This window comes from Xiphias gladius, chromosome 23, assembly GCF_016859285.1.
Source record: "Xiphias gladius isolate SHS-SW01 ecotype Sanya breed wild chromosome 23, ASM1685928v1, whole genome shotgun sequence".
NCBI lineage: Eukaryota > Metazoa > Chordata > Actinopteri > Istiophoriformes > Xiphiidae > Xiphias > Xiphias gladius.
Genome location: NC_053422.1, coordinates 22530960 through 22542771, shown reverse-complemented (window position 1 = coordinate 22542771; position 11812 = coordinate 22530960). Strand labels below are relative to the sequence as shown.

The 11812-nt window shown below is 42.4% G+C and overlaps 1 protein-coding gene across 1 annotated transcript in view; it reads right to left on the bottom strand.

The window, feature by feature from the left end:
• Nucleotides 1-426: 426 nt before the first annotated feature.
• Nucleotides 427-11812, bottom strand: part of gpc4 (glypican 4) — a 33129-nt gene continuing 21743 nt past the window's right edge. Inside the window, exons 3-9 of the mRNA XM_040120050.1 lie at nucleotides 6398-6795; nucleotides 5862-6027; nucleotides 4778-4908; nucleotides 4537-4683; nucleotides 4318-4442; nucleotides 4042-4214; nucleotides 427-3507 (exon numbers count right to left, since the gene is read on the bottom strand). Of these exons, the coding sequence (XP_039975984.1) occupies nucleotides 3290-3507; nucleotides 4042-4214; nucleotides 4318-4442; nucleotides 4537-4683; nucleotides 4778-4908; nucleotides 5862-6027; nucleotides 6398-6795 (1358 nt within the window). The 3' untranslated portion in view covers nucleotides 427-3289. The remainder of the gene's footprint in view (nucleotides 3508-4041; nucleotides 4215-4317; nucleotides 4443-4536; nucleotides 4684-4777; nucleotides 4909-5861; nucleotides 6028-6397; nucleotides 6796-11812) is intronic.

The window sequence follows — 11812 nt, the reverse complement described above, 5'->3', positions numbered from 1 at the left end:
TACTGCTGACACATAAACTAGCTTAAGTGTGAGGACCGGTTTAAGATACAATTTCCCATTATTTGTTCCTAGCTAGAGGATTCATTTTTAAGTGCTGAAAATATCTATATTTAATTTATCATGAAATTGAGGTAATATGTTCTCTGTCCCCAAACTGTGCACATCTAGATTGAACAATAGGCATAAAACATTAAACCTTAGTAGTAGCTCTTTTATACTTATGCTATTTTATAGTATGAAGCAATTTTAATTACTGTGACAAAACCAAAGCCTACCAAAATAAGTCATAGCCTGTCACACTATTGTGACTCTCACCTGAAACTGATTGACAAAAAAAAACAAAAACTGACTACCGACATTGGATTATTATATTAAATTGTAACCAGTCAATTACCAGTGTCAAGAAAATGATGACATTCACAACCGTTTAAATATTGGCAGTCTTTATTTCAACAAGACTAAGAAATGTTGTTTAATATACATTTTCTCTTACAATTTAACATCTATCTCATCTTGTTTTTCCATAGCATTTAGGAGATACTCTGACAAGTAAAAATCTGGTGTACTGTAACGGCCTCTTTTAGAGACATCTAAAAACGGCTGCTCTTTATTTACACATTTTTTATTCTTTTCAGTCAGGTCACTCGCTCTCCCCTCTGAAAGTGAGTCCTTTCTGTTCTTGTGGGCCAAAGGCAGAAGGAAAGGTTTCAATACCTGTCCAACGCAACTTTAAAGTCACCAGACTTTAGTTGCTCTGTGGATCGAATGAACATTATCCAGCAGCTGGACCAACTCCTACCAGCCAGAAAATGTTGCTGCCCTGGCCCGCAAGCACAGACATTTACCATCATCACCCAAAAAGTTTCCTCTGACTCTCAGAAGGTTGGGTTTCTTCACACTCGACACAACTCTTCCACGACATGAACACATGCACAAGCCCTAGTAGAAATGTTGGTGGAACACAAAAATCGGGAGAATTGAACCAGTTACATGCAGAAGTAATGCCAAATTGAGCTGCTGAAGCACAGCTTCATTATTTTAAATTAAGGCTTCAGTATTTTATACGGGTTGCATAGATGTTTCATCAAATCCTTTAAAGTCAGATTCTTAATAGTCATGTCCTTGTTGATTTGTTTCACGTCTGTTAATAGGGAACGTCACTTTTTTTGGAGAAAATTTATTCTCAAAGCTAAACAAGAGGCAAACAGGTTGTGTCCAGTATTTACTATCTGTCTAAACTGCAGCCAATTGTTTCCGACCTGCAGACAAATTTGAAACATGCAATTCCATTTTTCAATTTTAATAAAATGCATATTTAAAGCCCCCAAATCTGATAACAATTTTTTCACCAAAAGTTTGCCTATTGAAACCTCCTGCAAACTGTATTTTGGATAATCTATGTCAGTTCTAAAAGCATGTTTAAAATGACATTAAAATACATGCATAAGTTACTGTACAAAAGCTACATGAGGCAGCATCATTTCAGAGATGAAATGGCCAGGTAATGCAACTTACACACCCGATTATCAAATTAGAAGACATAGAAAATCTTATGTTGTGCTTGTCAGCTGGTAACGAACTCAAACACCCTACAGGGAATCTGAGAAGATACTGTAGATACAAATCATCAACATCTACATTCTTTTCTTTACAATACCAAGTTGCTAATAATGTACCAAGGTTAAAAACAAAGATCAGGCACCATATGTAACATTAATTTTGGTAGCACTTGTGACAATACTTCAACATTCCACCTCGAGTCAAAATGATGAAAACGTGAGGATGAAGATAGGTAGATCAAATGGTTCATGGTTGATGAGTCCATTTATACTGACACAGGCCATTTAAGAGGTACAAGTGTGTATTGTGGAACGGGGGGATGTGGGCAAAAAAGGCCCCAAAACAATGTGCACACTGACCAAAAGTGCCCCCATGTTCTGTGCACACAGTCCTCTTCCAACACCTAAAACTAGCAATAAAATCCACTGTAGTACCTAATATATCTTCATACCAAAAATAGCTAAAATTACAACACCTCTTCAACATAAAACCCTGTATTTAAGCAATCTTTTCTTGATTTCATTTGATCAAAGCACTGTCTTTTGTTCCTCTTCTCTAGTTTAATGTGAAATGCTCTGAACATACATGTCGCCACCTTTTCTTTTCAAACAGTAAGACTGTATAGAGTCAGATCCTCTGTGCTGAACTGAGCTTACAGTACCAAAACAGGGCTTTCAGGACTTGTCAGCTTTGCCTTCTTTAGGGGTAATTCCAGGGGAGTCCTTCTCTTTCCGCGCCAGTTACCTTTCACCAGGTTGCCAGCCACATATCTCAACTCTATCAGACACTTTCAACTCAACATTACTGGATTGCATTGACAATTAGAGCATGCATGAGGTATGACCTTACTATTGAAGTGTTTAAGCTGAGGAAATTAAATTAAAAATAATGAGGAAATTAAAAGTTGGATTGTGATAATGATCATAGCAGACATACAATATGCATGTTTGGGCTTGCAGAGTGCCCTAAAAGCTCTTCTAAAGGCTGATTCCATCTCCAGGTGAAACATAAATACCTGTGCTGTAACTCCTCTCTCTGTATTTCTGAGATAAGCTTTGCTCTGCAGCTTTGAGAAGATTTTTAGTGTCTCTCCACAGCAAACTGAACTAAAGCTCAAACTATTCCTTAGTGGAGATCAACAAGTAGCTTCATAATTTCTGACTGCCTGATGTATGTAAATGTATAAATGCACAGACACAAACATTCACAGTATGTACAGTGATAATGTACAAAATTGTTATGAAATGTTCACATCCACAACAACATTAGATGATTTGTTGATCTCTGAATAATGGAAAGGAAGAAAATCCTCAGAAATATGAAGATACGTCCCACCACAGGCACTCAATGTTCATATCTTGATTGTCATCTAGTTATTAGATGGCAATCACCGATGAAGGCACACTAATGAATATGATGTTTGTAATGCTGCAAGCAAAACCATAGTGAGGCTCCAAAAGAGCCATAAGGAGTAAAGGTTTATCTGGGGGGAAAATGGGGAAAAAGGTGGATTTCTTGGGAAGAAAATCATATAGCTGTACACTGATGTCCTTAAAAACATACAAACAAATAATTAAAAGTGAAGTTATTATAATATTATGAAGAGTCTCCCCCCCAATGGTGGACAGTCCAAGGTCCTGAAGGCAGTCTTTTTTTAAGTCACTCTGACAGTTTTCCCCTTCGCTCCGTCATTCCTGGTCGTTCTCGTCCTCTCCCTGCCCAGCCAGTTTTATCTCAAGTGGGGAGCAACCAGAGCCAGCCCACAGAGTGCCAGCACCATGCTTCCCTGTGAGGCAACCCCAGCCGATGGACTTCTGCCCACCACCACTGGATTAACCCGGGGATTGCCAGGGTTCGGTGGAGTGGAGAAGTACATGTCCCGATCTGTGTCACAGGATGGAGAGTCACAGCCGCTGCCGCTCTCCTCTCCTCCACTGCCATCCTCATCTGGGAAAAAAAATAGAAGACAGGAAGGTCAGATGTGTGCAACTACGACACTATGTCATAAAGATATTATGCACCTTTCTCCTCTTCCTCTCAATCGGTACGCATTCATATCCCATCAATGCTTGTTACTAACTCAACATCTTCTCTCTCTCCCCTAGTTTTGTGCTTTCTTGTCTCTCTCCTCTCTCCTCCTGTCACTTTCTGCAGGTTTTTCTGCCTCTGGAGCTGCAGAGTTGATCTGTGACTATAAACCACCTATTGCCCCCATGATCCTGCTCAACACCCACTACTTCAGTTATTGTTATTATTATTGTTATTATTGTATTTAGACTTATTATAATATTTAGTCTGATCAATATTATTATTAGTCTTATTATTATACATCTTTATGTGGAACCCACATTGTGCTATGTTCTCTTTCCTCCTGCTTCTGTTCGGATTTGGCGCTATATAAATAAAATTGAACTGAATAAAATTGAATTGAATTGAATCGAATTGAATTGAATTGAGAAAAAGAACATGAACAATCCTCACCGTTGTCGATAGAGATGTCATTGCCGCTGTGTGCAGCTTTGAGCCAGCTTGTCATTTCCTTCAAAACTGCAATCTGACTGCGAATCACAATGTCTGGCTTTGTAATGTCCACGTCCACATCAGGGTTGTATACCTGATTGGCCAGTCCATTGCCAATGACAACTGACTCGTACCTATGTAGAGAGAGAGTCAATATCAGTCAAAATGTTGGATTATTTTACGATACTTTACATACAGTACAATTTAAATACTACATGTTTGGTGCGTTTATCTTACCTGCTTTTTGCTGTTCCATTCCAGCACTCGTCCCCCGGTGCAATCCTCTCACCTGCACAAACCGTCTCTGGCAATGTTGACCAGAACTTCTTTGTATGTTTCAGCTTCTTCTTCACATCATTTGTCTATGTGGAAAACACACAAAGAACAGGTCAGATACAACAACTTAAAACAAAGCAACAGTAGTCTGACAGTGCTCTGGGTTTTCTTAGACCTTACCAATCGATCTAAACTGGTCCCAGCAGCAGTGGTGGGCCTAGCATCAGGGCTGTAGGGGCGGAAGCGGCCGGTAAAGCCTGTTTCTTTGACTGAACGCTTGGAACGGGTGGACATGCTTGGTTTAGGCTGCCCACAACCCTGGAAAACCTATCAGAGATGAACAAGAATATAGTGAAGTAAATGGAACTGAATCTTTATTTTCTTGTCTTGCTTTTAAAAATACTGTAAAAATGATACTGACTTTCTGCGACACTTGCATGCTGTTCTCCTGCATGTTCATGATGGCCTCTGAGATTTTCACGTCGATGGGATCCATGACGGACTCAAAATTAAAGGGACCTTCCAGCCTCTCAGCTAGACTAAGCATGGCATCTGTAAAGTAGAAGATAAGAATATAAGATTTAAAAAAACAAACAAACAAACAAAAAAAAAAAACACCTCACATGGGAAAATGATTCATTGCTAAATATTCCTGAGTCTGAGGGTGATGTTACAAAAGATTGCCACTAGGGGGATGTACACACCGGCGAACAGGGGACTGATAACCAGTGAAAAAGAGACTTTAGATTTTGACAGAAAAAAGATGCTCCATAGCGAGAAAGCAGCAGAAACCAAGAAACCAGACCTCTCCACAGACACTAGCAGTATCCACAGCCAGGGATAGGTACATGTAATGGTGGTATAGAAACATACAAGCTAGTTATGTAGAATAAATATAATATATAATGAAGAGACCGTGGATATGCGTCCCACCCTGAATGTGAGAAAACTGATCTTGGTCTGTGTTTATACAACACAGGAACTGTATTCATCCTGAGGGCCACAACATGTACAACATGTATAGCCCCTCCCCTCTCCCCCTTTACTTAAACGCAATACTAAAGAACGAGGGACGTGTTTGTACATGGATTTAAAAAAAAAAAAAAAAACACACTGTGTTCCTTTGCTAAACATGTTTTTGCCAAACTGAAGTGCAAAACACCCAATGAACACAATTGGAAAAAATAAATATCTCTCTCATCAAGTTACCCAAGTTCCATCATGCCACCAATTCCTGTCATGTCACACTTGTTTCATGCCCAGAGGGGGAAGAAAGACCATGTTTAGATAAGACTGGATTATATTAGGTTAGATTAGATAAAACTTTAATGATCTCTGGTGAAATACAAGCACTGCAGTGGCAACGAGTAAAAGAACGCAGAAACTGCGAGCTGTATAAATATAGTCTGTTGCCAAATCAAACACTGTAAGCCATTGTGGTTAAAGGTCAGGTTTGCTCGATAATGGCTGCAGAAGGCGTCCTTGTTCACATGATGGTTACTTACCGAGGAAGTTGTTCCACTCTGTATCCAAGTCGGCCTGGTTGGCTAAACACCCACGCATAACATTCAGACAGTAATTCTGGCAGGGTTTCAGAGCCACTTGTCCTGAGCAGTAGGGACAGTACATCATCTTCATGACCGCTTGCACACAGCTGGGAGACGCACTGACCTGGAGGAGGCAGGGGGCAGTAAGCAGACTGTTATTGTACCACAGCAAAAACAGTCATCCAAAACCAGCACAGACACATACTTAGACTATGAAAAAGCATGAGCATTCATTTTATAAGCCAGCTCCACAAATCAGTATAATCTAATCATCAATGAATCACTCACTACAGTGGAAAAACATGTCATACCAGAACAGTCAAAATGGTTTATGTTATCAGAGACAGTGTGCTGGAACCGCAGCCAGTTTCTCTAAGATATGAAGTCAGACACAGGAGGGAGGGATGGAAAAAAGTTCTCAGTGTCCAGTAGTGGACTGACTGCAACAGCCTTTTTTAGCAAAGACAAAAGCTTCACAAGCACCTCTGACTTACCGTAGAAACTTTATTGACCACCTCTGGCATGAGTGCCAGGCCGCGAACAAATGTGCGTGCAGCGACAAAGGCCCGTGTCAGCTGGATGCGGAGCTTGCGAGGCACATCGCCGAACGGCTGCAGCTGCTCCGTGTGCTGGCTGACGCATTCCATGTAGGCGTCGCTGAATTCGTACTGCACGTTGACCAGCCGGAACATCCTCTCCAGGAGGTCGGCCCAGAAGTCTGACAGCATGGAGTCCAGATTGACAGCAGCACTGCCATATATGTAGTACCGAGTCAAGGCCTCGAAAAAGTTCTTGAACAGCTCTGCATTCTGCACGTACATCATCCCGTATGTTCGCACAAACATGTTGTGCAGCGAGAGCTCTGCATTTTTCAAAAGCTCACGGAAAAACTCTGGAAAAAAAAAAAAAAAAAAAAAAGAAGAAGAAGAGGAGGGGATTAGTGTGATAACTAAATGCTGAGGTTCTCAAAGAGCCAGAACAAGCATTCTTAAATGGTTAACATTTCAGAGTCCGCCTACAGGGAGGGATTCATTTTAAAATATTATGAAGAAAATTGAATTTGTATGATGGAAAACATATTGCTTGGGACATCTACAGAGTCACACTTCGTTGCTATCCCTTTTATAAACGATAGACAAAACACAAACGTGAGGTTTTCATCAGGTTATTGAAATATACAGATTCGAGCATGACCACAGTGTATGCAAATAACTAAATTATTGCTGTTGTAATACTTCTGATTAAATGGCTGTATTATAGTACATCTGCACATCTTGATATGTAGAGCCCTCCACCTACACCTTTGCTTACTGACTCTATGCCCGAGCGGCTGCCACCATATGAAATCAAACTGATAGTTATTCTGCTTCACCTGTGCCCACGTCCTGACATTTTGAGCTACTTAACAGAAACAGTTTAAGCATAAAATCTTGGATGAAAAGCAAAGGAATGTGTTATGTGAAGGAGGACCGTTGGAGATGAGACTGAGGAGATGAGAGGAGCGGAGCAGGAGGGGTGAAAGGTGGAGTCTGAGCATCTCTGTCAGGCTGAATGAGCGGCACTGCTCCTCGTCTCAGTGGACTTGCCATTCAGCAGAGACGTCTCTCCACATCAAACTGACCACCATCAATGGCATTTTTCTGTTGTCACATTCCATTCGCTCTCCTTTCTCCCAGCTTCTCTTGGACTGTCCTTCAGAGGCATTTTCAATAGGATTACTGAATAATGCGACCCCCTTCCCCTCCCGTATATGGACCTGTACCCCCCATCCAGCCCTGCATCTCCCTCCCTCTGCTGCTTTCACTTCATCAGTTCCTTCAGAGAGCTCTCTTCACTAGAGACAGGGAACAATGACCTACTTCATCCTGAGGAATGTCCATCACCCCCCTCAACGCTTTCCTCCACCCCCAATAATCCAGGCCCCCTCTCCCACGGACACCCTTTCCCCACCCCACAACTTTCTTAATCTGAACAAAATGAGAATTCCTCAGAGTCTCTGAAAAATGCTTCACCTTCAGTATCGAGTGCATGCAAGCATACACTCAGCCCCATTCACTCATCTCTCCTTTTTTTTTTTTTTTATCCACTCTCCATACCCCCTTTGCTGCCCTGTGTGCACAAAACTTCTGTCCCGCTGAAGTTTCTCTGGGTGCCCTCTGCTTGGCTTTGAAATGTAAAGTTCCCATGCTCTCACAAGGGGAGTCACTAAATGCTCCCCGCTACCAGCGCGCGCTCGCGCACACACACGCGCGCGCACACACACACACACACGCGCACACACACGCACACACACACACACAGTCCCTAAGAAGTGCTGTCACTTCCACTTCAGACTGACACACTAAAAAGAAAAAGTGGGGTGGGGGAAGGGTGAGGGTGGGTTGGGGCGGGGCGGGATAAGTTGAGGGCTTTTTTAACTCCAAATCCCCACTGTGTCGTCAAGGATACCGGAAACACTGCAGCCCCTCCATTTACCTCGCCATCATTGCCCCCACCTTCCCATCCAACACACATACACCCACGCACACACACACACACACACAAAGCCAGGGGAAAGGGCACCAAGTTCCACGCTCCATTGACAGAGATTAAAACAAAAAGGTCCACCCCCCCAGCCCTGGAATGTCATAGTAGCCACAAGTTTAAAGTCATTGAAAGGAGACGGAGGAGGTGAAGAGGAGGAGGAAAAGGCACGAAGCAGGAGGACAGCCCTAAACTTCTCTATTTCCATTCTACACTTTATTCCGAGTGGTAATGCCTATATGCTAAACAGATAAGCCCTGTAATGAGTTTGGACAAACCCACTGGTTAGAAGGAGCGGACCGTGCAGGGTGTGTGCGAGCGGTGGCAGAAGGGGGGGCATGTAGAGGCCCTCTGGCCCTGAGCTGAGGATCTGAAGTATGAGCAGCATTACACAGGCATCTTGCATTGCCATTAAAAACAGTTTATGACACGCAGCCGTCTGCCAACGGGCCGAGAAGCTGAACACTCCCTCAGGATTTTTCCATTAAAAAAATGCGCCTGTCGCTCAGCCAATGGTCTGAGAGAATCTGGGTGAAAGGTTACATGGGAGAGTGCAAGTGGTAGCAAAATTTAAAGAACAGTAATGATTCCTGTCTCTGTCAGTGTACGTTTTTTCCTTCTTCCCTCCCCTCATCCTGTCACCATGTCAACATGTTGCAGAGAAGGCCCTGAATTATGAGCAATGTTAGGCCCAATCCATCACAGGAATAGAGAATCTGGCCGATCTCCTCCCACTCCTCCTTCCCACTTCCTCCTTCCTCGAGGAGCTTCCCCGTCTCCCCTGCACCCCCAACCGTGTCCCAACAAACTCTGCTCCTCCCAATCCCAGCCCAGGCAGTAACTGCATCCTATTTGTGACAATTAGTCCCTGTGCTTCTCTCTTTTCTTATGGGATAGGATTCTGTCCCTCCTGCTGTTGGACTTCAGTGCTTTGACTGGATGTCTCCTGTTTTGTGTGTGTGTGTGTGTGTGTGTGTGTGTGTGTGTGTGTGTGTGTGTGTGTGTGTGTGTGTGTGTGTGTGTGTCTGTACACTTGTTCTTATATCCTGGTGGGGACCTAAACCTGAATGCACACTGACCTATGGGGACTCGTGTCACCATGGGGACAAAAATTGAGGTACCATCGGTAGAGACTACTTTTTGAGGGTCAATACTAGGTTTTAGGGTTCAGGTTAGAATTACGTTTACGTTAGGGTTAGGGGCCTGGGAATGCATTATGTCTATGAGTGTCCCCCACGGGGATAGTGTAACAAGTCTGTGTGTGTGTGTGTGTGTGTGTTTGTGTGTGCGCGCGCCTGGAGGCAAGGGGCCTTAATCCAAATGCTTAAATCCCAGACATAGGCTTGCTCTGCTGGACAGGGTCAGTGCAACAGGACAGACAGACTGAGGCCAGGACAAACACAGTGAGGAGACATAGAGAGGGGAGAACTATTTCTGGCTCTGGTCTTAATTGGCCATGAGTCCTAGCTCCAGGCGCATGATGAGAGCCTGCCTAATCACATACACCACTTCCTGAGTTTGTTGGTTTGTGAGCGCAAGTTGTTGTGTCCGTCTTCATGTACAGTTGCAGCTGTGTTTATGCACATATGCACCCCACTCAGGAGCAGTTATCTGACATCATCATTGTGACATTCTTCTTCAGCAACAGTAAATACAATGATAAGCACTTCCTGTGCCGGTTTCATCGACAGGAAGTGCCTGCTCCTGGGTCTCTTGATGTGACAATAGGAAATAATAGGACAGCAACCTGAGCCTGTCACTGCATCCAGGGAGAGATATGGTCTAATGGCCCAGGTGGAAGAGAGTACAGCAAGCCTTTGTAAAGAGAGCCCCCATATAACAGTTCAGAGACAGCAGCAACCTGCCGACTGTGATGAGGAGGGGGCACAAAAGGGGAGGAAGTTAAATGAAACGCAGTGTAGAGTTTCACTGTAAGCTTGAGGGCTGTCACCTTTGGCCAACTAGATAACCTTACAGATTTGGGCTTTGCTAATTTCTGTATTACTTGTATGATTAGTCTGTGTTATTTAAACAACAGCTTTTTTGGTGGTGTGATATTATTATGTAAACGCAGACTTTGACATCAGGTTGAAAAAAAATCCTAGCTGAAGCCAAAGTTAAGTTTGACAGCATTTTTTTTTTTTAAATTATGTAAAACATCAGTGGAAATTGTCTTGTCAAATGTGATTCTGGTCTCTGTTCCTCAAAATCAAAGACCAAGGATTCCCTTTCAGTTACACCGTTTTTTTTTTTAGACGTTTGACAATTGTACAAGAAGACATTCATCAAATAATCTGCACATAATAAATATCTCACCAGCTGTAGCATCAATAGACAAAATACAATGCAGCCAGAAGAAATTTCACCTTTACTCAAGCAGGAAAAAAAATTCTCTTTCTCCTCTCTTTCTTATTGCAGGAAGTACTGCTATGTTCTCAGAAGAATAAGGAAGGAAATATCTAAATGAGGTAGATGTAGAAGGCTGGGAGAAGAAAGGTTTAACTTTGTCTTATAACTTGCAACTGTCTAAGAACAATTTCATTAAGAAATATTACAACATTTCAAAATTTCATAGTTCAATTAATAGACTGTCAAAAACTCCTTATCTACATAGATTCGGGGATACTATAATTTATAATTTGACTTTAAGGCAAACTGACAATTTTAGAAATGAGCTGCAATGATGCAATTCAATTATTCGATTTATTGATTGACAGAGAATCTGGAAAAATTTTGATAATCCAATAAAAGCTTATCTTACTTTTAAGAAAAAAATCCGGCAGTTTCTACTTCTAAAATGTGAACATGTCTGGTTTCTCACTCTTCTATGACAGTAAACTGAATATCTTTGGCTTCAGGACTGCTGGCTAGACTAAACAAGACATTTGACAATATCAGCATGGGCTTTAGAAACCTGTGATGGGCATTTTACCCATCTTGCTGTCATTTTATAGAAGAAACGATTCATCAAGAAAATAAACACTAGATCAATCGATACTTAAAAATAACTCTTAGTTGTAGCCCTAAAACAATGCCACAGAAAGCACCAGTCGTGTAAGAAAGCTGCAAAGACTTGTTTAGAGGGTGGAGGACAGTCCTAAGCAGAAAAACAACAACACGCATTGGAAAAATGCAGGCAGTGAAACATGATCAACAGTGAGACATAGAAGTCAGAGAGATGGAAAGAGAAAGAAGGGTCTGAGGGGCAAAGAGAGGGGTTTTTGGGAGAGTGAGGCATGGGATGGGGACAAAGGGCATTAAGAGAGGAGAAAAAGAGGGGTGGGACAGCTCGAACAGCCACTGCATTCCGACACGTCACATTCCTGTTCACATCTGGCTGCAATACACAAGCTTCCTGTTACTGAATATCCCTAGCTGCCTTTCAC